This window comes from Mugil cephalus, chromosome 12 (genome assembly GCF_022458985.1).
Source record: "Mugil cephalus isolate CIBA_MC_2020 chromosome 12, CIBA_Mcephalus_1.1, whole genome shotgun sequence".
In the NCBI taxonomy this organism is placed as follows: Eukaryota; Metazoa; Chordata; class Actinopteri; order Mugiliformes; family Mugilidae; genus Mugil; species Mugil cephalus.
Genome location: NC_061781.1, coordinates 21,805,101 through 21,831,661, shown reverse-complemented (window position 1 = coordinate 21,831,661; position 26,561 = coordinate 21,805,101). Strand labels below are relative to the sequence as shown.

Below are 26,561 nucleotides of genomic sequence, written 5' to 3'. Positions count from 1 at the left end.
CTGGGAGCTTTCTCTTGTTCCTGCCACGGCTGCTCGGTGTAATTCTTAATGGAAAAGACAGCGAGTTATCACTTATTCAAAAGAAGATCTATTTCGAGAGCAGAGCTGCAATGATTCATAATTTTAGACAGAAGCTCGGCTCACCCTTGAGTCCGGCCGTCACGTGATTCCCGTTAATCAACCTTTTAAGAGTTTTCCCGAGACGTGCGCAGCCTTTAATAATTTCTCATTTGATCTCTTCTCAGAATCTTCCTGGATGTTTCCCAGAACGACAACACGGCGCTGCGTCGGATGAACCTGCGCTCCTTCCTCATGGCGCCGCTGCAGCGCGTCACCAAGTACCCGCTTCTGTTGAGCCGCATCATCAAGGTGACGGCCGAATGTCACCCGGACTACGCCCGCCTCCGCGAGGCCAAGAGCCGGGTGGAGTCGCATCTGGAGCACATCAACATGAAGACCAAGCAGGAGGGCAACGGCGTCACCTGGTCCCTGCGCTCGTTCCGCCGGGACAGCCGCAAGAACCGGGAGGTCATCAACATCGAGATGCGAGAGGTGTCCATGAAGACGGTGGGATGGGCGAGAGAGCACACGCGGTTCGTCATGGAAGGCCCGCTTCAGCTGTCCCAGCCGGCGGACGGCCAGTGGGTGAAGAAGGGCAGCAAGGCCCTCAAGTTCCAAAACGTCCAGAGTCTCCTGATGGTGAGGACGCAGCGGGTTGGCGAAACCCAAAGTCAGGGCACCGCCAACCAGGGGGCACGGGGAGACCAGGGCGAAGGCGGCGGGGAGAGCGTCCGAGACGGAGTGCTGGTTCTAATCAAGGACAAAAGCAGCGGCAAGTTCGCGGTGCTGAGGGAGCCCATCCGCCTGGGGAACTGCGTGGTGTCCACGGACCCGGACTGCGAGGACACGTTCGAGGTGCTCGACATCCGGCGCGAGTCCTTCGTCTTCCGCGCCTCGGACAAATCCCGCACCCAGCAGTGGTTCCACCAGATCAAGAGGTACGCCCGGGACCTGGGCACCTGGAGGAAAAGACGTAACGCTCTGCCCAACATCATGATCAACACGAACCAGACGCGCTCCTGAGAGTAGCCGCCCGACCGGCTTTGTTACACTGTAAATAATCCTTCCTCTGCAAAAATCCACCGACAACATGCAGCGTTTTCCGGAGCGACACCACTCTTAGATTTCAGTGAAGAAAAAAAAAACGATCTTTCTCAAAGTCTCATGAGAATAGGAGAAAGATGAAGCACTTTTTTTTTATTATTATTATTACAGACCTGCAAGTGCTCCACACTGTCATAAATTGTAGATTTTAATTTCAAGCCGTTTCATTAGAAGAAGAAGAAAAAGAAGATTCTTGGACAACCAAAAAAAACATGGGCTGCGTTCGGCGGCCTTGATTGTAAAGACGACAGAGCTGCGTGTGTGTCTGTTGAAAAAGCATGACTGAGCAAAAAGAAAAATTGTAACGTCATTTCTTTTTTTATACATATATATATATATACAAGCAATCGGGAGTAAAAAACATTTCTTTCTGGTATGAAGAGGTGGACGTGTCCTAAGAGATTTTGATTTAAATGGTTTCTGTTTGTGGTCACTGCCCTTTCCTGTCTGTGTGCCGCCCCCTGTTGTACGTCGGCGGTAGAGCAACCTTCACTGCCAGAGACGCAGTTGAGCAGAGCAGACGTCCAGCGTCACTGTGTTTTAAACGGGAGAACTCACGTACAGTAACAGCAATAACCTTTGCCAGTTTTCAAAATAAGTAGCTACCGTTTATGCATTTCGTTAATGAGCACTGTGTTCAGAGTCCACTGAGGTCTGATCATGTTAAGGAAGTCTCACGCTACGACGATCCCAGTGCAATGAAAGCAATTTGTAATAAGTCTGCATCGTGTTAACATCATGTCAAATAGGTGGTGACATCAGAAACTACAGTCTCCTTCAGTGTGTGTTTTAAGTGCAGAGTTTTTCAACCTTGCAACGGATGCCTTAATATTTATGTTATGTTAATAAGGCAGCAAAATACAGTTGTTTTCATTATTAATCAACGAGTCATCTGGTCTCACATGTCTATGGATACTGGGAATAGATCCTAGAGATATATATAAAAAATAAATCTTTGTCAGGCTAACAGTGCTTTTTACTTTTTAAATTTATATTAACCTCCTGAGACCCTGCGTCCTCACATGGGGACGTTAAGTTTTATTACGGCAGCTTATTCTGCTTCATTTAAACTTTTATCCTCATAACCAGAGACTAGTCGGCGTAAAAAACACGACAGCGGTCATTTCAGCGGATTCATTCTGCAGCCGATCACGTAACATAATAGTAAAAATATACAAAACCTCCTCAATTTATTTATGTTTGTTAACTTTTCTAGTTTAATATGACGCAAACGTAACAAATTCCATCAATTGTAACGAGCTGTAACTTCACTAATTAGCAAATACTCTTTGCACAGCCATGTTCAGTTTTATATTTTGTTACATATTGGTGACTTTATTATATTATACAGAGAAATAATCTCTATAAGGACATAATTTTTTTCTAAAACAACTTCCTGTTCAAAGATGATGCTCAGTTTTTATACTTCTTAGGTCCTATTCATCCCGGATACTTTGGAGAAATTAAAAATGCATAAAGCTCAGGTCTCAGGAGGTTAAAAAGGAATGGCATCATAACTAAAACAGAGTAAAAACTAGCAGACTTGAGTTTTCTTGAAGACTAATCACTGAATGTGGCATCTTCAGCTCTGACCACAGGAAACTCCTCGGTCGATTTAACCTACGCTTTGTATTTTAGGATATACCCTGACCTGGGTGACTGAGCGTCCTCACAGATGAATGGCGCCATCTTGCAAAGTTTAAATAGTCAAAACTGTTGAATTAGTGTCAAGGAAAAAAAAATCTCTTTTAAGAAATTTAATTACATGAGTCCAGAATTTGATCTTATTTCTGCGTAATCCCGGCCTCTTCCCTCAAAAATAAATAAATAAATAAGGTTGAAAGACGCTGCTAACTATTAAGATCTAGCATCAAAAACAAGCATCCCGACCATCATGACACACTTTTAACCGTTACTATGTGACCTAGCGATGAGCTGATGTTGTGCCTTGGTACTCGATTACTGTTAAGCGAGATATTAGCAATCTGTGACGGTAGCATTAATCTCTGAGATACAGACTAGTCTGACCTTGACTGAGATCAGTGTCCAGGCAATAGAATTATTCCTCTGACGGTTCCTGATCCTCTCTTATTTTTAGTTTTTACTAGTGTGTTTTAACTTTATTTATGAAAGCTTTATTTCGTTTGATGCACTTTATTATTATAATTCAGTAATAGAACCCTGTCTTGTAAAAACTGCTGGTTGAAACATCCGTCACGTGTTCATTCACATTCTCCTGATATTTTAGGAGCCGGTTTTTCGGCTCTACGGTCGAAACCAAAACCACTATTTAAGACCGACGCTGTAGCACTAGAACAGGAAGCAAATCACTGTGTTTTCGGAGGGCAGGGCTGCTCAACACCACACCAATACTCCGGTTTTAGAGAAAAAATAAAATAAAGAAATAAATAAAAATGAAAGCCTGCTGAGTTTGGCTTTTCCTTTTCTTTTTCTTTTCTCATTTTGCATTTGAGAGACCTGATGTATTATTTCCTCCAGTGTAACATATTGTGAATTATATTAAAAAGATTTTAAACACAGCCTTGATTGATTGTGATTTGTCATTTTAACACGGCACGGGATGGAAAATTGTAGGAAACATACAGAGGCAAAATCAAGAAATTTACTTTAGTGGAAAAAAACAAACAAAAAAACAAGAAAAACCATCAAACATACAACATGCAGTGTACAACGTTTAGTCTATTACGTGTTCGATTCAACAACAGCTAAAACAATGAAACGGCTCAGAAGACGTGTTCACTGGTTATCTGAAAAAGCTTCATTACTGCTGAAAAACAAAAATAATAATCTGACCACAGTAGCTTTATATGACATCAGGTGAAGTGCATCTTGTTTCTTTGGCTCTTCCTCTTCCTCATTTATACAAATTCGGTCCAAATGATCGAACCTGAACCAAGGCCTCTTCATGAAATTTAATCAAATTCTAGTCAAATGTTTTAATCGGATTCATTATTTAATTATTAATTGATGCAACAGATGCTTCCTTCATAAACGAGGCTCTTGGATGCGACACTTTCTGACAATAATAAAGTCGTTAAAAGAAAACACCACAGGGGGTAAACAACGCAAACATTTACCAGCTTTTTTGTTTTTATGCAAGACAAAAAAAACCCCACAGAAATAAAGTCTGGAGCACTTCACGCCGTCTCTCTCTCTCTGACCATCTTCTTGAAGAAATTCAACATCAATATTATGCCGTAACTCAACAATAACAAGTTGCAATTTAAAGTGAGCAGCTGCAAAACCAGCTCAGTGAAACAGGAACTAAATGAAGCTGAGAACTTTTTGTTTTTTCTTCTTCTTCTAAATCCAGAAACACATCCGACGCTCGCTCTTAAGCCTCCGAACGCCTCTGGCGCCCCCCTCTGACGGACTCTAAAACGCTTCTCCAGCATGCGCTCGCACAAACCCACGCTCACACGCACTCACACAGTCTGTCCGTGGCTGCCGGGGGCCTCAGGCAGATCCCTGGGACTCGCCTTCCAGGTGGGATAAGGCCTCCTCCGATCTGCAGCGGCCGCGGAGAGGTCCCAGTTTGGGGGCGGCCACCGCGCCCTCTTCCTCCTCCTCCTCCCCCTCCTCCCTTTCCTCCTCCCACACCCAATCACCAATCAACCCAGATCTACTTGTCCCCAACGGCCTCGGCCTCCTTGGCCAGGCCGCGGATGGACAGGTCGTAGACCACCTCCTCGATCTTCTTCACGTCGTACTTGAGGCCGTCGTACCGCTTCCTCAGCGGGTCGTTCTTCAGGTTGAGGAGGCGGAAGCCCGAGTCCAGCTCGTTGATGAAGTTGGAGATGCGCAGCGGCCGGGTGTAGTCTCCTGCAGTGACGCTGTTTACCGCCAGCCGGGACTGGAGGAGCAACGGGAGGTGAATAAAAGTTAATGACGCAGGCAAACGTTGCACGGGAGCTACAGCAAGACAGACAGAGGAGCTTCAGAGGACAGTCAAGGCAGAGAACTGTTGGCTGCCCTCTACTCTCCCTGATGGACATAATCCAAGGACAGTTCACACCCTGGTTCTCAGCTGTTTGTGCCCTCTAGGAGGCGCTACAGATGTATTAGCACGCGGAAAAACAGACTGAAAAACAGTTTCCACTCTGAACTCTCACATGCAACAATCAACATAATATAGGATGTGCAAGAACAGACTTCTAGCTACATTGATGCTGCTATCCGGTCAATTCTGGCCATTTTTTAACCTTGTGCAGAACATGTTTATATGAAAATAAAATACATTTGTTATAATTTTTGTATTTTTTTTAGTACTTTAATTTTCTCTTGTAAATAATTTGCACTATTCTGTATAAACGTGTTTTTTTTGCACTGAAAAGGAGAAGCTCTCCGATCTCATACACTGTGTAATGAGAATAAAGGATTTTCTATTCTATTCTATTCTATTCTATTCTATTCTATTCTATTCTATTCCTGTTTAAATCAGGGCTGTCAAAGTTGATGCAATAACACCACAAAGAGTTTTAATTAGCGCAATTATCGCACTTTGCAACATATTTCTGGAGCATGAAGTACCTTTGAGTTACTCTGGAGTAAGTTCTAGAGAGTATGTGTCACTGCTGCAATAATAATAATAATACACATTTTCATAAAGGAAGCATATTTGTCCACCCTCATGTTGAAAAATAAAATATTCCTTTAAGGTAGAACAGATGGACAGTTAATTAAGAGAGATTAACTGCAAAATTATTTTAAAAAATAAAATAAATAAATGAATGAAAAATAATAAATTATGGGACAAATATGCCATTAATTACAATTCATATTTAAATTTTTTGGCTTAACCACACTGGAAACTTCAACAACTATTTTACAGCCAAATACTTGCTGACTTTTGAACTTTCTTTAGGCCTTTTCATCACTGATTAATCTTTCAGTTACGCTCTTAAGTGTTTCCTCTATAAAATGTCATAAAAACCACAGACGTCCATTGTAACAGCACCTCATAAAGCCCTCGATGACGCGTTTCCATTTACGCTTTGTCTCAAGTCAAGTCAAGACAAACAGATATTAAATTTATATTGATTTAAAACCGAGAGGAGAATTCGAGAGGTTGGGACCTGAGAATGATTTCCTCTTGGTTCATGAACAACTTGACAGTTAACTAGTGATGACAATGTCGACAAACGTTGGGAAATCTTTTGTTCTTTTTGTTTTTGTTTGTTCAGCTGGGAAACTGACGATCAACACTAACACTGCACAACAAAGACAAGCTTTGCACTTCGCTCTCATTTTATTATGTAGTTGAATCCAGTTCTGTCTCATGCATCAGTCCTGGAATAAATTATTTGTCTGGAAAGTTAAAATATTGAATTTTTACTGGAAACCTCCAAGAAGGTAGCCTTTATTGCAGCGATACTGTATATGCCTGTGCTATTTTATTTAAGGAGCTTATAATTAACAGGCGGCTGCATGAATGTGATCAAACTGTGTAATGTACTACATCATGAATGATAAAGTCTTGCAGGTTCTGCTTGGTCATGTCATGTTCTGAGTGGCAGATTTGTAGATATTTGTCATAGCAGAAGAAGCTTCTGTGAGTTTCATCTTAAATTAGACCCAATGTAAATTAGGCCTAAGAAAGCGTGTCTCTAAATGTGATCTATAGGTGGTAGATTTGGCCTGATATGGACGGATAGGACAGGATACAGGAATTCATGTATGTTTCTATAATAGCAGCAATTAATAACAGACTCACCAGTTCACTGGCCATGATCAGCACGCCTGCCAGGTAGTCCTCTACATCCAGGTGAAAGCCTTTCTCTCGCACCACCTCAACTGCAGAGCAGAGAGCAAACAACAAAGTTAACGAAAGTTTATGCTTCTGTGTTTCCACTTCGGTATTTCCGACTGCGATTTTCGAATTGATTGTTTTGGATCAATAAAGAATCAGTAACTGAGGACGTTTGAAGACACAGACATTTGTATAACTCATGCTCGGAGAGTGTTTTAGTGGAAAGCGAAGCAGGAAGTAGAAACTAAATTAACCCGACATGCAAAAAAAAGACGTAGACGTCTCAAACCTGCATAGGCTCTGTGCATAAGTCCCTGCATCTACCCTAACCTGCAGTACTAAAAAAAGAAAAATGCCTTTAGTCAGCTGATCAACTGATACTTACTGCCTAATATCTGAGCCACCTCCTCCCGAGTCACCAGAGCTTCAGTCTCCAGGTAGACAACAAAGGCCGCCAGGAAAGCCAAACGCTGCAGGACAAACCGCCAGTGCTCATGGAACCTAAGAAGGGATGAAAGAAACAGAAGTTAAGCCTCTAACTCACCTGGATAATAAACCGTCTACAGATGAACGATTTCTTAGATTGTACAGTGAAACACAAGTTACAAATTCTAACCAAGTTATGAAAAAAATATGATGAATTTACGAAGTTTAAACAAGAAAAGACAAAGACATTTTTGCCGTGACTATACAGTAAATGCTCCAGTGACAACCTTCATGGAGAAAGTGGTTCCTACCTGTAATACTGCTCCACGGGGAACTTGGTTTTGAGGTCTGAGATCTGGGTCCGGACCGTACAGAACAACTCCCGCGCCCTTGTGCATTTGCTGGGAACTGGAGGCAACAGATTTTCATTGCAAATTAGAAAAAAACGCAAACATAATTTGGATCAAAATAGAACAGTGATTATTATATATTTAATTACTCACTCTCTTTGAATCCAGATGGTTGGTGGACGCTCTGAAGGACTGTCAGTATTTCCCTGGCGGTCTGCTCCAAGGTCTGGACCACCTTACGGATATCCTACAAAAACACAACACAGCATTTTTAATGCATCGCTGCAAGTGATCGTTCTAATAAAATCCAAATAAACTCAATGCACACTTTTAAATGCATTTGAGGAAATTCCTAACTCGACGTAAGATGCAAATCAAAAGCAAAAATGGAACTTTAACTTTTTCCCATCGTCTTGTCCCTGTAGTTTAAGATGCTGTTGCCTTACATGCAGAGACCTCAGGCAGTTAAACGCGGATTAAATGCACAAAGTATTTGCATATTCACAGGTTAAATGTTATTAAACTAGAGAACAAATGAATATATGGTACTTTATTCAGAATGTCTATTTTGTATCTGTTTGTATCTTGTTTTGTTAATTAAGATTTTTAATCTGAATATTCTTATGTGTGTTTTTCTGTGTGCCCTGAACATATAGGGGAAATGACAACAAAGAAATCCTGAATCTTAAAACGATCTGGTAGAAGTTTGTTCCTTCAGCGATACATTGTGAATGAACGCGAGACACATCTGGAGCAACATCTGCTCAAATAAACGTTCACGGGATTAAATCAACTATTTTTAAAATGGAGTTTGGTCCAACGACAGAAAAACGTCACTTAACGCGCGTAAAACAAAACAAAGAACCGACAACGGGGCGAAATGTGAATTACATTTTAGTGCACGGGACACGTTTGGTACGTATTCTCATTAACCTGGATGAAATGACATTAAGAGGGAAGTTATCTCAGGGAATAAGGCGCTAGCTGACGGTCTCTGGGAGCTGATGTTGATAGCAGCGTGGCCAGCTTCGTTCATACCCACAGATATTTCCACATGGTTCGTACCTCTCTGACGTCCTGGTCGGCGCTCAGGAAACCCTGGATGTAGCTGAACATCTCTGTGACTGACATCTCTGGTGGGAGCAAAACCTGTGAGGACGATCCCGACGACGAGCCACAAACAACAATGATCCGGCGTCTGCAGCAAAGTCACTAAAAAGCATCAACGTGCACAGGAAGAGCGGCGCGGGGAGATGATGTCATCATTTCTAACGTCATCGGGCATTGTCTGGTAAAAAAAAAAAAAAATAAATTATATATCTATTTATAAAAAAAAGAAATAACAACAATAAAAATAATAATCACTGCATTCATTGTATATACTCAATATACAAACTTAAACAAATATAAACCGCATCGGTGTATATTTCTGCTCTTATCTTGTAAAGATGGTCAAGATTTATTTTTGTGTTTTTTTAAGTTCTGTTTATATATAAAATAGGAAAAAAATACCAAGTCAAATAATTAATATTTATTGGTCACCTTCTTGTTTTATGTAGCTGAATCTGATTCTGATAATAATAAAAATATATATATATACTGTATAATAAAAATATACAAATACAAAAATGGTCAGATAGGAATTTCAGAATCAGAATCAGAAAAGATAAGATCAAGATGAGATAAAATAAAATAATAGCTGCGCCTAGGACAACCAGTATCTGCAGTGGGAAAGAGTTTGGACAATTTATCCCTGAATAGTGCAGGAAATGGAATACTAATCATTTTATTATTTATTTTTATTTTATTTTATTTTATTTTGTACTTTTTGTTACTGTATATATTACAAAACTTCAATATTTTGTATATTTAATATTATTTCTTATGTCTTGTTATTAATTTGCAATTTCATTAAATGTGTATTTCCATTATATATTTTTTTATTTTTATTTTATTTTATTTTATTTTATTTATTTATTTTGATGCACTTAGTTTACATGGACAAATGCATAAATGCATGTGAAGTGGTGGCTTTTTGACTTCAAAAACGTGATACTGGTTAATTCCATTTCACATATTAATTATTTCTTGTTTTTTTTATGTTTTTTTTATTTTTATTTTTATACAAGCTGTAATCCTCAACGTAGTAACACTTTTAATGACATTATACTGCAAACACATAATACATTCAAATCATGAACAGAAACGTGAATGTTTGGATAAATTCAGAAATCTGGAGCTTTTATTCCACGTGTGTCTGACAGACATGTTGCATTTCCTCTTTCTCTCTGCTGATGGAGCCAAAGCAGCACACTTACTGATGGTGCCTTTAAGTGCTGCTCGTAAAAATCCAGCAGCAAACTAGTCTTTCACAATCCTTGACCGCTTTATGTGAATACCTTAGCCTTTTCTTTTTTTAAATAAAAGCTGCTGGCCTAGTTAAATAATTTGAATTCACATCAAACAAAATTCACATTTTTCAAGAAACAACAGTGAAAATGTTGTAAAAAAAAAAAAAAAAAAGTATTTTATGTAAAAAAAAAGTAAAAAAGTATTTTATGAATCAACAATACAAAAACAATGCAGTAAGATAAAGATTCTACAGTGTTGTATTTTTTAAAATATAATCTTCTAATGCTGGCCTACACAACGTGCAATACACAACTGCTTTCTGAAACATTTGTGTACTTTTCACAGCCAGAACCAACACAGCTCCGTTTAAAAAGGCAGCACATGACAGATTTCTCATTAAAGTTACAACATTAAAAGTCACAGTGTTCATTTTGAGTTCTGTAACAGTCTATTAGAAGATGTTGGAGGGTTTCATCCTCAGTTTTTATTTATTTATTTATTTTGTTTGTTTGTTTGTTTTTTCACATGGCAACTCTGAACCCTCTGAACCCACTGAAATCAGCCAAATGGTTTCTCTAAGATTAGTGCTGATGTTTTTAATTATTCGTAGAATAGAATAGAATAGAATAGAATAGAATAGAATAGAATAGAATAGAATAGTACTGTATTCATCCCCTGGGCGAAAATCGAGTGTCCAGCTTGTACACAAACATACTCAGACATCAACACAAGTAATAGCAATACTAATAATTGTTGTTAGTGTTTGGTGTGCAACCTGTGTTATATATTTATAATTAATTAATTTTTCGGTTTTTATTGTCATTGTTTATTTTATAAACGTCCTCGGTGTCAGAGTCAGTCCAGATTACGTTCAGCTCTGCCTCTTAGTTTGGTCCAGTGGGTTTTTACTAATATTTGTCCAATGAATACTTCTGCTTTGAGCTTCAAAATTCTCTTTAAAAAAGAGATTTTTTTAGTTTGATTTCACAGTCAGGTGTGGAAACGCTTGTACCTTCGGTGGTCAGGTTTCCGAGGGCCCGCGAAGGTGTCACGTCAGAGCGCAGCTGACGCAGAGAAACACGGGTCACTCAGTCTCCTGTTGCTCCAACTACTTTAAACCTTCGTGGGCTCATGAGAGCAGCCGGAGACCGCTGGGTTCAGACTCTCCGCTCGTTCGTTTAACCGTGTCGCCTCCAACCTCGACGTGTTTGTGAATGTCTCGTTTCACCCGGTGCGTTTGGACGCCGAAACAATGCAGATAAGTGCTGCGCAGCCGAGCTTCTGAGATGGAGAAAACCTTTACAGAAGATGACTGCGTGGATTCAGGAGCCGAGACTGGAGGGTGAGTGAAGCAGAAATAATGGTCAGAATTCCTGAAAATGTCCCCAAATGTTTTCATTTTTCTTTGAAATCAACCAGAGCCCCAGTGCATGTTCAAGTTGTATGTTTTGTTTTTTCCACTTTTAAGAATATTTAAAATGCTTTGTTTTTTTGTTAAGCTCCAATATTAGATTTTGTGTTCCACTATATCTTAATGTTTTGGAGCTTTGAGTAATTGAGTTTTATCCTTACTTCAGTTCATTGGTGCTGTAGTAAACTCTAAGGCATCTCATATAAGAGACGTGCAATAAATCACAGCTTCAGGAAGACTTTTGGTGTTCGGCGTTTAAATTAACTGAGAGAACTGCTGATTTACCAGTGTTTTCATTTCTGGGGCTGTGGTTTGTAGGTATATTGAATAGAATTTCTATTTATTTTATTTTTTTATTTATTTTGGCAACCCCATTTCAGTCAGTGGGCTTGACTCAATAAAAAACATTTTAAAGTTTAATTTAATCCAATTTAACAGCACTGATAATAATAATACATCCTTCAAAATTATCAGTTACCACCTTTCTCATGCTGTTTCAATATATGCTGAACATTGTAACGGTCGTGATGGGGGGATTTAGTGCAGGACTGGATTAGTTATCACTAGTGTACCTAATAATATGGCTATAGTTGCCAGACTGCAATGAATCTGTTAAATTTTTGAATGAATTATAAATTATATGTGGATTTATGCCTCTCATATCTGCTACTAAGTCATGAAATGTGATGTGTTTATGAATATTATGCTTTTCTGGCCTAATTATGACGTAATATCTCAGACAAACAGATGAAACCCTGATTGATTAGTGGAGATCACCTTATTTGGGGATGTTTGGGGGGTTTTAAATATGAATCTTGTTCACTCTGTTTTCAGCTGTTGAGCAAAGATGTGCCTCGGCTTCTCTCGTGGTACGTCAGTGTTGGTGGATGCAGTGTTGTGGTCGTGAATGACGGTCGATTAAAGGACAGTTTCACATTTATTGAAGTCTGTTTTAAAACAATCGATACATAATTATGAGTACAGATGCAGGTTTCCTCCAAATTTACAGCGACATAGAGCAGATATTTGTTGCTACTATGACTATGAAGTCCTCCATCACTTAGATTTAAATGGTTTCCTCTAATTTTAGACTATACACTATGAACAAGGGAAATTATTATGAGACACTCTTTCAATGGACATATTAACATGAGTATTTGACTTTAATAAATGTGAACCTATCGTTTAATCGCTTTTATAGTCAAAACCAAAGGCGTTTTTTCCCCACAGAGATTAGCTATAAATATGAGATAGTACTGATTGTTTACACATACACCGATCAGCCACAACATTAAAACCACCGACAGGAGAATTAAATAACATTGATCATTTTGTGACAATTTAATGTTCTGCTGGGAAACTTTTGGACCTGGCATTCATTCATGTGGATGTTTGCACCCACCTAGACCAGACCAGACACCCCCTCACCCCCACCCCATAGCAATGACACTCCTCCTGACGCACACACACACACACAAAAAAAACCCTTTAGGAACAACAGGTGTTGACCTGGCCTCCAAATTCACTAGATCCGAATCTGATCAAGTATCTGTGGGATGATGATCCCCAGGCACTTAGAGAGAGATACCTACGCAATATTAGGAAGGTGGTCATAATGTTGCGGCTGATCGGTGTAGATTCTTGGTCATGAAGTAAAGTCATTTACTGATATCTAGCCAGATGTGCTATAACGTATGGTTTTGTTTTTGATGCACGAGTTTGTCTTTTAACCCTGTAGATGTGAACATTTCTCTCATACTGTGATTTTTAAAGCATATTTTTAGGGCTTAAAGTGGAAAACCGTGCAGTTTTTGCATCAGTAAAGCTGTTACTGTTTGCTTAATAACGGACGTCTTTAAGATATTAATGTGCTAAATTGCAGCTGCAAAGCTTGAGTATTATGCCAGTGAGCTGGAGTAAGTACGTTAATGCCCTTGTTTGTCAGAGCCAACTGGGACCGTGAACTGGAACCATCATCATCATCATAACGTGTGCGTGAGAGCATCTGTTTCATGGGAGGGTGGAGGGAAGGGGGGGGTAAAAAAAAATAGCCCAGACCCCCGTGGAAAGTGCTGATGTGAAAGGAAAAGCGAGGGGACGTCCAGCTGATAACCACGTCCGTCAGATCGCATCCTCCGCCTCTTACCCTCTCGCTCCACTTCCTGTTCAGCTCCCACATCCACTATATTTCATTCTTCTCCTTCTTTTTTTTTTTTTTTTTTTTTTTTTTTCAATTTCATAACTTCGATAATTTACGTCCGTGATGTGTTTTCAGCTTGTTCGGATGCCCCCAGATGGTAAAAGTAATAAGTTAATCAGTCTATTACGGCAATGATTCAGGTTTTTTCCTGACAGCGAGCCTCCTGTGGTCGTATGAATAATGAGTGTTATCCTGGAAATAGAATGATGGAGGATGGAGGAGGTCAGGTTGAAGGTGGGATTTACACTCAAGGAATTATGGTTGACTTTCCATCTACCGTCAGTCAACACCGGTTTCTTTTAAACCATGACAATGAGCATAAAGAGAGCCTGACTGACGGGCAGTAAATTTCTCATGTGAGTCACTGTTTGGAACCGTCAGAAGTTTGAGGATTTATCACTTTGCGTCTTCATCCTACCGCATCCCGAATCGAACACCTGAATCTCTTCTCCCGGTCGAACAAGTCATTTAGTCTTAACTTTCTGCAGTCGGGGCTGTTGTGTGCATGACCGGGCTGCCGCCTGTCTTCGCTTCACTCTGTGTTTATTGACTTTGGACGGAGATGAAGCGAGGCAGCGCGGCCAGACTGGGAACGGCAGGCGAGACGCTAACCGGCGCTGCTTTGGGAGAGTCCTGCCAAATACTCACACCCAAGGGAGACATTAAAACAGACCCGCAACTGCACACGCTCCTACCTCCTAACTCTACTCCAAGAGTCATAAACCCTAAAAAGAACATTTTTCTCATCTCTTCCACCCCCCCACCCCCAACATTTTGTCATTTTCGGCTGCGCGTCCAGGGACGAAGCTTTCACCGCTTGTCCTTTTGCGAAAACCTCCCGATCGTTTATAATCCGTCCTGTATATTTGTCTTTTTCTTTCGCTCTGTACGCCAACACTCCTGCTGTGCCCCATCACTTTTTTTTTTCTTCTTACCTTTCTGTCCTCACCTCTCCTTCTTCCCACACTCCCATCCATTCCTTATTCCTTTCTTTACACTGCTGATGATGCCCCGTTAGTTAGATTGATAACCTCCTGCTGCAGGAAACGGACTTACTCCTGTGTTTCCTGCAGCTCCAGGGGCCTTATTAGTTTAGGGACGGAGGGTGCGTGTTGTCTGGTTGTCAGCTGACTCCCGCGGGGCAAATATCCTCAGGTTGTTGTACGTACACATGTTAGCTGAGATTCCACAGACGGACGGGTCAGGGAATTAAAACGTCCAGTGTGCAGGCTAGCTCCGTATGTGCGCATACATCCGCGGGAGAGATCAGATTAGCAGAAATCTAATTGCGCTCATCTCCTCTCAGCTCGAAGTTGGGAGCTTTAGATTAGACTCTTCTGCTAATGAAAGTTTGCTGCGTGCGAGTCCCCAGAAGAAGAAGAAGCGGCGAGAGCCTCCGCATACAAATAATAATGTACCTCGGCCAGTGTAAACATTTACTCTCATGCATGGGATTAGATGAAAAGGCTGATAGTGCTGCGGAGCTGGAGCCGTGTTTAAAGACCGTAAGGAGGGGAAACGTCTGGCCCTCAGCACCACTGTAGACACTTATAGGCTCTGAGAGCATTTACTCGCTGAGAACCACGCAGCTTCAAGGACTGTTTTGCTGTTTGCATTAGGGTAATTGTGGTAATGTAAGATGTGATGTGGTGAAGCAAAGCGGCTCTGTGTGACATACACCAACACCGCACACTAGCTTAGTACAGGCTAATGTTGAAGCTGCATCACTGTCAGTAAAGTGTCTCAAAAGTGAAAATTAACTTATGCACCGACAGAAATGTAAACATGTCTGATTGGTTGATATGTTGCTCTGTAAGAAAATGCTTTAAGACGACAGCGGTTTTCAAAGTGTGAGTCAAAATGGATTGATGGGCAGAAAATGGAGGAAATGTGACCTCGATTATTTAAAGTTTGGCTTTTCATGTATTGGCCCTGACGATGCATGCACAGCTTTATTGTGCTATGATCAAAACTTTCTCAATGCGGCCATTGTCCTAGTTTACATGTAATGGAGAAAATACAATAACTGATGGGAAGTTGTCCTCCTCCTCCACACTAGGTGGCGATGTGTGCCTTTTCTGCAGGTTAATACGGCCCCCTTTCCGGTTGGCCTATTACGCCAAATAATAAATAACCGTAGTCTAATGTGGCAGACCGGTGTTTCAAACAACAAGATGGATAATAGTTCATCTTTTTTAATCTCGTACTTAATGTTCGTGCTACTTTTGGTGCAGATAAGGTGGTGCTATCCCTCAGGTGGCTCTGTTCACCTTCTTCTTCTTCTGTTGTCTAGTTAAACTCTGATTAAGGTGTATACATGCAGGAGAAAAACTATTTCCAGTCGCATTATCCGTCTTTGTCGGATAAGGAAACTCCGTTATTAGCAGGTGTAACATGTTTACGTGCACTTAAGTTGTCCAGTTATAGTCGGATTAAGGCAATAATTTGTGTTTTTTTGCGGGGAGGGGGGGCTGCTTTTGAGTTCTCTTAGGTAAGATTCACCATCCCACACTTTGAAAACCCCTGGTTTAACAGCACAAACTGGAAGAAGTTTGGACTGACATGTACATCCGATATGAGTTATGTGCAGAGTGCTGGATCATGAAAGGTGTAACAGTTTAGACTTTTATTGTCATGACATTTCGAACCAGCAGGTCCTTCTTCAATGAAAAAACATAAAGATATACAGTATATGCTTTGATGTATGTGTATTCTTTGGATTTTTTTCACAGTTTAACAGCACAAGCTACCATTGTTGCATATATCTATGTTTTTCTTTGATGCACCACAGATGCACCACAGTGAAATAATGAACTTTAAAGGTGCAGACAGGTACAGACACCTCCTGTAGAGACAGACTCCTGTATTTGGGCTAAGCTAGGCTAATCACCTGCTGGCTCTAGCTCTGTATTTCCGCATCTCGCATCAAGTTTGCATAAAGGAGAAAAAAAAAAAAAAGCATATTCCAACTTGGCTGCACTTATGCATTATTTCAAGACGGTTCCTCTGACCACCAGCCTCACATAACTCACATACCAGTGTTTGCGGTGCATCTGGAGCGGCTCCTTACAGGCAACCGAGCTCCTATAGCCTCTCTAAATTAATCGCACGAATGTTAAATATGTTTAACAGTGTTTAAGGCCGTTTCCTGCAATTTGTTTCTCCTGTAGCTCTTCAAACCCAACTTGGACATACACCGTAGTTGTGAGAAATTTGAAATATGCCCGAGTCTGAGTCACAGGAGGTGGAGGTGATTACAGTTTGGACGCTGTGACTCGAACGCGGCGTTACCGCACATAACTCGTGCGGTGAAAAACGGACACAGATCTTTGTAAATGACTCTTGAAAACAAATAATGGTGAACTGTAATCATCTGTTACAAGTTAATGTGCTGAAATTTCCCCTTGTTCTGGTTGTGTACTTTTACTCATATTTCAAAATCCAAAATATATATTATTATTATAGAGTGACCATTTTAAGCGCGCCTTATCATATTACGTTGACGGTTTGTTATTACTGCAGTAATTTAATGGTTGAGGAGGTCAGGGATGGGTGTAATTTTTCTTAACAGCTCGAGATACTAAAAACGGGAGGTTTTATTTAGCCTGTAAATTACCTCTTGACACAGCTGCTTTATTATATAGAGGAATATGGATGAAATGCTCATAATTGTGTATGGCAGCAGTGAATAAATGCCCCTGTGTTGTATCCCTTCACGTAGAAACCACTTTCGAATGTCTATGTGCATTTTTGGTGACCTTTCCAGCTGGACCTCTCCTACTGTTTAGCCAGATGTCAGCACTTCATTTGAAATTGGAGTGTGTCACCCTGTAAATCGTGTACAGTAGACTGCGCTTGGTTCTGTAATATAAACTCCTGTCTCCTCTCTCTGTTTCTTGTCCTCTCGTTGTCTCCCCACCCCCGCTCTGTTTCCACATCACCTCCCTCCCTCCCTCCGTCTTATTTCTCTTTTATGTCGTCCGCTGCAGGTCTGATTACAGTCCCTTGTCCTCAACGAGCAGTAAGTAAAACCAATGGCAACAGTAACACACACACACACACACAGACACACACGGTTAAGACTCAAGACTTTATCTCTCTAATGCATGCTGACAAAATAAATCCACTCTCAGAGAGGATTGTGTTTGCATGTGTGTAGTAGGCAGCAACAGATTTTGAGGACGAGTCTTTGCACGGCGATGAGAAGCTGCTTTATTGAATTTTCTGCCACTTAAGCCGACAGTTAACATGCTGGAGGCATCACAGTTTGCACATTTGATTTAATAAACAGCGAGATATCTCAGGGGGAAACAACCTTCATTGGCCAAGAATATAAATCATTAAATTTAACTAAAAATGTTCATTTTTTCATGCAAAAACTGAAACTCCATGAATGTACGGTCCCTCAATATAAAAAAAAGCCAGAAATTTGCCAGAAAAATATGAAAATATGATGAAAATCTGCTTGTAGAGCAATGACAAAGAGCATTTATAAACTAATTAACGTCTTATTTGAACTAAATATTAGGATTTTGCTGGGAATGGCACCTATACAGGTGATGTAGCTACATATAAAGAAACACAAACTCTAAAATAATCAGACAAAACAAAAACATGAGGTTTGCGACAATTATTTGGATGAGATGTTGAACAGTGAATAAATTAAATGTGGACTTGTGTTGTCCATACTTGTCCTGTGCAGTAAGACTGTTACTTATATTCAGGATGCCTTGGTTTTCTGGATCTGGAAATCTGGATAATAGTTTAAATAATATGGATTAACTATTCATATACAACAGTGACCGAACATTTGGCCGGATGAAAATGTAAACAGTATTATCATAACATATGGAGCAGATGGTGAAACTAAAATGAGGCCTGAGCTGAACTGGAATGATCCTTTTTTTTTTTTTTTTTTTTTTTTTAAATGTGGGGGTCTTTGAATTTACAGTATTTACATTTACGGTCTTTGTGTTAACCATCGCTGCTGACACTGATACAGTATCATAGCGTGATTGTGATGAAAGCGTGACTCCACCCACTGTATTGAACCTCAAGTCTTTAGAAATCAGCTTCCTAAACACTTGAGTAAATCAGCTGCTCTGTGTTGTTTGTGTGGTTGTAACTTTCAGTTGCGCTTCGAGCTTGAGGTCACCACTCGCTGCTGAGTTGGCCGCCGCATGTATACACAAGCACGAGCGCATTGTGTGCGATTGTGAAAGTTTTGTGAGCGGAGGTCGTGACCTGTCTTTTCGGCCTGATTGCCAGCTCTCCGTTCCTTTCACAATGCGAGGATTATATCCAATATTAGCCCATTAATCTGGTCGACAGGAAGCTGCGTTATCCCACCCGCACCACACCCGCAAATCAGGAAGCATAGGAACGCACACACACACACACACACTTAAACGCACACACACACAGAGTGGATCCAGCGGCGAGGTTCTGCTTTGTCTTTCCCCCTCACGTTTCCTGTGTCATCGCTGTATCAGATGATCTTCTGCCCACTATTGTTGCTGCTGGAGGTCAGAGCTGGAACAAAATGTGCGAGTGGGCGAGTGGCCCTTTTTTCAGAAAACACAAAAACTTTAAATGCACAGAGGCAAGTTAGAGGCTGTGGCCACATGAACAGTTCCGATTGAAACTATGACGTCCTCCTGGAAGACATTTGTCGGTTTATTTTGTTTATTTTGACGCCTCGGTTGTAGATCCGGACAAAATGCACAAGTGTATGTTTAACTTTTGGTAACTATAGCAACAGGACTATAGTGTAATGCTCCGGTCATTCTGGAGTAAGCTCATCTCATCTCATCTCATCTCATCTCATCTCATCTCATCTCATCTCATCTCATCTCATCTCAACTCAACTCAACTCAACTCATATCTCATATCATCTTAACTCACATCTCATCTTGCATCTCACATCTCATGTCATACCTCATCTCATCCCAACTCATACCTCATATCATCTTAGCTCATTTCTCATCTTATATCTCATCTCATCTTAACTCACATCTCATATCTTGTATCTCATATCTCATATCTCATCTCAACTCAACTCAACTCAGCTCATATCTCATATCATCTTAGCTCATCTGTCATTTCTCATCTCACATCTCATCTCATCTTAACTCACATCTCATCTTGTATCTCACATCTCATGTCATACCTCTTCTCATCTCATCCCAACTCATATTTCATATCTCATCTCATTTCATCTCAACTCAACTCATATCTCATCTCATCTCAACTCAACTCAACTCAACTCAACTCAACTCAACTCAACTCAACTCATATCTCATGTCATCTTAGCTCATCTCTCATCTCACATCCCATCTCATCTTAATTCACATCTCATCTCATCTCATCTCATCTCAACTCAACTCATATTTCATATCATCTTAGCTCATTTCTCATTTCACATCTCATCTCATCTTAACTCACATCTCATCCCAACTCATATCTCACATCATCTTAGCTCATTTCACATCTCATATTAATCTCATCCCAACTCATATGTCATATCTCGTATCTCATCTCATGTCATCTCATCTTATCTCACATCTCTCAACTCAACTCAACTCAACTCAACTCAACTCATCTCCTACCACCACTTATCCTCACCAGGGTCACAGGGGGTGCTTGAGCCTGTCCCAACTCGTTGACCATTCAAGGATTTAAAAGCTGCTGATAAAATCTAAATAATCAACTCTACAAATCACAGCTGACCAGTGAAGGGTTGTTGTCGCTTCTCTTAGTACGTTCTAAAAAGCCGAGCAGCAGCCTCTTGTATTGATTTCCATGTTTTTCATCCTGTCTTGAATAAAGGACCCTCGACGTAATAGATGTTAAATCTTTAAGGTTTTTGTACAGCTCTTTCATGTTTTTCAATCGAGATCTCAAAAAGTGTCCTTGTAGCATTAGCCCTTTGCCTAATACTGGTTCAGAGCCTCAGTATAAACAGCCTGTCGGGGAGAAGTGTTGATGTGTACGAGCAGACAGATTGCAAATATCCTAAACAAACAGATAAAGTGAGTGAAGCCACATTGGTCCATTAGTCAAACTGAAGTTCAGACGGGTGGTCACGGTTGAAAGCGCTGAACAGATGGACACAAACTACCGCGGCGAAAGATTTTATTGAAGATGTGAGAGAGAAAAATGCTAATTTGCCCGAGCGCCGTGTGTGGCTGCTTGTCTCCGTCCTCAGTGTGCGTGCGCTGATGTGTTCATTTTGCAGAGGTGCGTGCAGCGTCGGCCTCTCTTGTCTATTGCCTCCGCTGAAGTATATTTAGGTTCTGGTTGAGAGCGTTTTCATGTTTGCACAGGTGGTTTTAACCCCTGAACTTTAACCTCGGCTCATACCAGCCTTAAACCCTGTGGAGACAGACTGATAATCGTGCTAAAACCAACAGGATCAATCTGACTCTACTGGAGGTCCTCTGTAATAGGAACTGTAGGAGTTCAGCTGTCTCCGATATATCAAAGTTTAACGCTCATTAAAATTCCAGTTGTTGTGATGTAAACAGGTCGGTCACTCTTAAATATTTTGTCGTTTATTAGAATTTTTCCCAGCATAGCAACATATGCTAAAACCTCAAACAGAAGACCGCAAAATATTCTGTAATTTACCAAAACAGCTCTGAATAACTTCGAAAATGTACACTGCTGCTCAGGAATGAGCTGAGACTATAAAATGGTGACATTATATGGTTTTTATATCCAGAAAGTCAAAGGTCAACACTGTAAAAATAAATAAAAAATCTTAAAAATCCTCCCAAGTCTTCAGTACCGTTAGATGCGTGTAGAATCTGGACGTAAACTGCAACTTGACAGGTTTGCGGAGCCATGAAGCCACAAGGCGGTAATTCAACTTAACCGACTGTAATAATAAAACCCACCACAAAATACTATCTGAGCTTTAAGGAGAAGGCTGCAGCCGTTCTGTATATTTTTCTCGCTGCCAATAAATCACACGAAAAGTACCCACGAAAACCAACATCGAGTCAGTTCATCTCGCCTATAAGTTCTGACCCCTTCGCTCCATCTTTGGCTCTCTTCTTCAAGCGCGGTGATTTGTGTTGAATATGCACCGCTTTAAAAATACATCACTAATATATAGCTCAATAAAAACAAAAGGCGCTATACGTTTAGCAGATGCTTCTTGGGGACCACAGTGGATTAACTCATATTTGGTGATTTAGTGAATTATTCTAGGTAGTTTATTTGGGACTAACTCCCACTAAAGTGTGTGTGTGTTAATGTTGGTGATGTAATATGTCTCTCCGTAGACAGCGCGGCTCATTTACTGTGTTTTTGGGCTTTACGTCATACACCAGGTTTAAATATATGTCCCTGAACTTGAAAAGACTGAAATCCAGCTGGAAGTAGCTCTGATACGCTACTTTTTTCTATAAGTATGGACTTTAAAGTGTTTTTTGTTTCTTTATAGAGTTTCATTTGTCTTATTTTATACATATATGTTCATCAAGTCTTCTTCTTTGTTCAAGGGCAACTCAAATTTCCAACTCAAGCAACTTTATTTTCCGTTCAGTTCTGTTATTGGTCGGCTTCATCAGTCTATTGGTCAGAACAGTAACTTTGATTGAAACTTTTACAGGCAGAGAAACAATCTTAAATTAAATGCCAATATTTTAATTCAATGTTTTAAATGAATTTTAATATGAATAAAGAAGAATCTAAAGTACAAATAGCAGATGCACAAGCCTAAAGATCAGCCCACATTTAACATTTAACTTTATCCTGTTGTATTTATACTTTTAATTTGTCAAACTCATAATGAAAACTCATTCATCAAAAGTCAGTGAAGTCAGTGCTGCCGCGTGTCGCTCACTCAGTTCATTCAGCAGATAAATATGAACTTGATATAATGAAAAAAACCCATTAAAACATATCCAAGGACTCAGGAAAGACAGAATTAATATTTGTCATTTTTGTTGGTTAGTTGGTGGATTTGTAACAAATTAGCTTGTATTTAATTAGATATAAACTAGTAACATCATCTTAACCAGGAAGCCTGTTATATGTTAGAATAGAAATAGAAAAATACTAAAGAATACTTTATTCATTCCCAGTAGGAAACACACAGACATCAACATAACACACCAACAAAATCAACAGTGCAAAAGGAGAAGAAGGAAAACTGTAAATATGTGCAACACTGTATTAACATGTTAAACTATGCAGACTTGACCAATTTCCAGTTATAAAAGTGAGTATTTAAGCATTTAAACAGTGGCTTTGTACAGTCTGTTAAAGGTTAATTTAGCCAGTTTGCAAAATGGAACAAGTGACACACTAGTTATGACATTAATGCTGTGACTTGTCCCCTTATTTCTGCAGTAATTTCACGTTGCAGACGAAGCCGTCGGGTGGAAATTGTAGTTAAAAGCGGTGACATGATGTGCAGCTGCTGCAGCATCTTTCAGTAAATAGGTTTTGACTCGAGAGGCTTCGAGTCTAAAGTCCTTCCCCCAACGCTTAATCACACGACCTCACTTTCTATTGGCCGCAGCAAATGAGGCGCCCATTCAGCCTGAGCGACCTCTGACCCCGTCCCCAGTGTTTTTTTGTATCTGTGTGACTATATATATGTAAGACAGAGGCCTCTGGCTGTCAGAGTAATAAATGTTTTCGGAGCGGACGGGGTTTTTAAAACGGCACAGAGGTCAACCTGTGTCAACACAAAGACGCAGAGCACAAGTAACGAAGAAGGACGCGAATGATTTGTGACATTATACTGTATCGCGCTGATGTAAATGTGCCGGCGTCCAAAAGAGAGAAAAAACTTGGACGAGAGATGAAAAGAAAAACCTTGAGATAGAGTCAAGACGTTCAAATTCAGCAGGTAATGGGAAGAAAAACAAAGAGCGTGGAAACACTTTTTTGCCCGGAAAGACTGAACGGGAGGTTTCAAAAGTAAAAGAAGAAAAGAGTCTTTTTATACAGTAGCTCTGGGATTGAGGGTTTTCTTACAAAAGCGCGGGTGTCGCAGGTTCATGTTGTTGGGGGGGGGTTTCACGCTCTCAGGGATCGGCCTGTCGCTAGCAGATGTTTGCTTTTTCCGAGAACATGGACAAACCCCTCGGCCTCCCTCGGGGTTTCCAAAGGGCTCTATTGATAGCGCGGTGCCTCTCGCTGCCATTATCTCGGCAACTCACGGGCTAATGCAGGAAATGTGGACGCCGGACCTTTAGCATCACGCTGCGGCTTCGTGTCGTCAGCGGTCAAACGGTGACTGTTTTCCATAAAATGAAACGCTTGGCTCGCTCAGGCGGGCTGTGCATCCATTTGTGCCTGAGGACCAGCTCGTGTTATTTCGGGCCAGACAGGCAGCAGATTAGCGGAACCAGAAACACATGTGCACGAGAGTTACTCCAGCTCCACTCTCTGGAAATTTGCTCATGACCCACGATGATTTATTTCAGCCCCTTGAATTAAAGCTAATCATGCTGGATGCTTTGCTCTCATCCCTACAATAAGTAAAAGGTGGTTTTTAGATGCAGTTTATTAATTGTTTTTCATGAATTTCCTGGAAATCTGTGCACATTTGTTCAAATATATTTTCTTAAATATTTTTCCATATTTATTTATTTTAGTTTTTCCTTCTTTTTCTTTTTTATTTATCTATTATTATATATTTATTTATCTATTACTGCAACCACAACCACATCTGATCAACAACAAGAACTGTGCTCTGGACCATAGGTCTTCATAGGTCATAGCTCCCCCTAGGGGGTCTGGGGAGGTACTGCGGGGGGGGGGTCGCAAAATATTTGGTTGATGAGACACTTGATATATATATATGTAATATTTCCCCCCATAAATTTAAATGTATTTAAATACACATTAACATGAAAGGAATATTCACTGATGTACAAGGTCCCTGTTTAAATGAATAAATTGAAATTGAAATCCACCTGAAAATATTGAATTTCATGCAGCTATTTATGTGTTTGCCTTAAAAACTGATATTCAAATAATTCAATTTTGACTGAGATTAAATAAATATCCTCCCGGCGTATTAGATCTAACCTTATCTCTCTAAGTTATCTGAATCTGAAACTCCTCCGTGGACTTAAACTCTTTCCTTTCGCCGTGATTGAGAGGTAGACTAAACGCTGGAATCGTGTGTGAGTCCCACGTCAAACTTTATTTGTGTTTTAAAGGACAACGCGGTGTATATTACTCCTTTATTGGTCTAAGGGAGGCCTGAGCATTCACCACCACTTCGCATTCACTCTCAGACACTGAGGAAGATGACGCACTGCTCCGCGCGCGAAAGGACAGCTCCAAGTATCCGTTTACGCAGCGAACCACTTTCACTGACGTCGGCCAAGGCACTTTCACAGCACAGCGAGTGTGAATAGTACCTGACGGATCGAGGACAACCCGCGAGCAGCTCAAAACACGCACTTTACACACAAAGCTGAGCTGTTTTCCTCCTCGGTTGAACGTTTTTTGAGGCGCAGTCTCTGTCGCGAGCCAGCTTGGATATAAATGCAACCAAATGTGCATCCTCCGCAAACGAGATTTGAATGATGAGGCAAAGATGTCGTCGGCTGAATGTGCTGCAGTCGGCTGTTTTGTTAATGGCTTAATTGAAGCAGTCTTGTCCGTCTGCCTTGTTGTGGCCTGTGAGTGGATGAGTGAGTGAGTGCGAGTGGAGCAGCAATGAGGCGGAAGGTTTGAAACTCAACGTGGGTTCAAGCAGCGTCGCAGTAAAGTCAAGTTCAGTTCGTTTTTAGGGTTATTTGTCTAAGTTGGGGTTAATTTTGTCTAAGGTCACAGTGTCAAAATGTGTTGCACATGCATCACTTCCAGGTCTTCTGGAACCAGAAGACCCATCTCCATCTCCATCTCCTGAATGCAGCATAGATTTACACACTTGACAATCTCACTATGAATGTGATAGAACTTCTCAAATATTTGTTTATAGCACAGGAGGCTTTTTGAAACGAAATTTGATCAGAACGCACGTTTGTTAATTTTGTTTTTATTTGTAGATATTTAACATGCATTTACCGTAGCTGACAAAGAGAGTTTTCGAGTTTTCTCTCCTCACACCGATCAGCCATAACATTATGACCAGCGACTCATCAGGGAATGGACGTGGGCCTTCTGAGGGTCTCCTGTGGTGTCTGGGAAACAATCGAAGGTTCTTTATTGCCATTATGAGAAGATAATGAACTTTTGTAGAGGGTTAAACGGCTTAAAGGCGCACATAAATACATGGACATTTAAATAACACTCATAAATAGAAAAAAAAAACAGAGAAAATGTGCATAAAGTGCAGCTTAGTGTAAGTCCCAGTCTATGAAATGTTGTGAGTTAGTGGGGGGGGGGCTTTGAGGGGAGGGGCCTCTGTGGATCATCCCACAGACACTTGATCAGTTTAGGATCCAGTGAATTTGGAGGCCAGGTCAACGGGAGGTCAGGAGTTGTTCCTGAAGAGTTTGTGTGTGTGTCTGTGTCAGGCTGCGTCCAGCTGCCATCAAGGAGTGTCATTGCTATGGGGTGGGGGGTGGGAGGGGGGCTGGTCTGGTCTAGGTGGGTGCTACATGTCTAAGTAACATCCACGTGAATGAATGCCAGGTCCTAAAGTTTCCCAGCAGAACACTGAATCGTCACAAGATGATTTAAATGTTATTTACTTCTCCTGTCACTGGTCATAATGTTGTGGCTGATCAGTGTTTATGAATCAGATGACCAAGAGTCTATTTCTTTTTTTAGTTTTTCCATTTTCATCTTTATGTGAGAATCTGCATTTTATTAAACTGACTATGCGTAAACCATAAAGTTGAACTAAATCCACTATTTTCATTTAACACTCGTTCACCAAAGAAAAGACTCAAAACTCCAAAACCAACA

The 26,561-nt window shown here is 40.6% G+C and overlaps 3 protein-coding genes across 4 annotated transcripts in view; 2 read left to right on the top strand and 1 right to left on the bottom strand.

The window, feature by feature from the left end:
* Positions 1 to 3,704, top strand: part of si:dkey-91i10.2 (uncharacterized protein LOC555224 homolog) — a 59,352-nt gene extending 55,648 nt beyond the window's left edge. For both annotated transcript variants that reach the window (XM_047600827.1, XM_047600828.1), the window contains exon 8: positions 246 to 3,704. In XM_047600827.1, coding sequence (XP_047456783.1) covers positions 246 to 1,083 — 838 coding nt within the window. In that variant the 3' untranslated portion in view covers positions 1,084 to 3,704. The remainder of the gene's footprint in view (positions 1 to 245) is intronic.
* Positions 3,705 to 3,769: 65 nt separating this feature from the next.
* tsn (translin) lies at positions 3,770 to 8,969 on the bottom strand. The gene is made up of 6 exons (XM_047600829.1): positions 8,776 to 8,969; positions 7,864 to 7,957; positions 7,672 to 7,768; positions 7,320 to 7,435; positions 6,899 to 6,978; positions 3,770 to 5,038 (listed from the first exon to the last, which is right to left on the bottom strand). The coding sequence occupies exons 1-6, from the start codon at positions 8,839 to 8,841 to the stop codon at positions 4,808 to 4,810; spliced, it is 684 nt and encodes a 227-aa protein (XP_047456785.1). The 5' UTR covers positions 8,842 to 8,969; the 3' UTR covers positions 3,770 to 4,807.
* Positions 8,970 to 11,109: 2,140 nt separating this feature from the next.
* The window catches only part of LOC125017143 (protein FAM124A), a 34,778-nt gene continuing 19,326 nt past the window's right edge, over positions 11,110 to 26,561 (top strand). The window contains exons 1-2 of the mRNA XM_047599992.1: positions 11,110 to 11,404; positions 17,663 to 17,694. Coding sequence (XP_047455948.1) covers positions 11,349 to 11,404; positions 17,663 to 17,694 — 88 coding nt within the window. The 5' untranslated portion in view covers positions 11,110 to 11,348. The remainder of the gene's footprint in view (positions 11,405 to 17,662; positions 17,695 to 26,561) is intronic.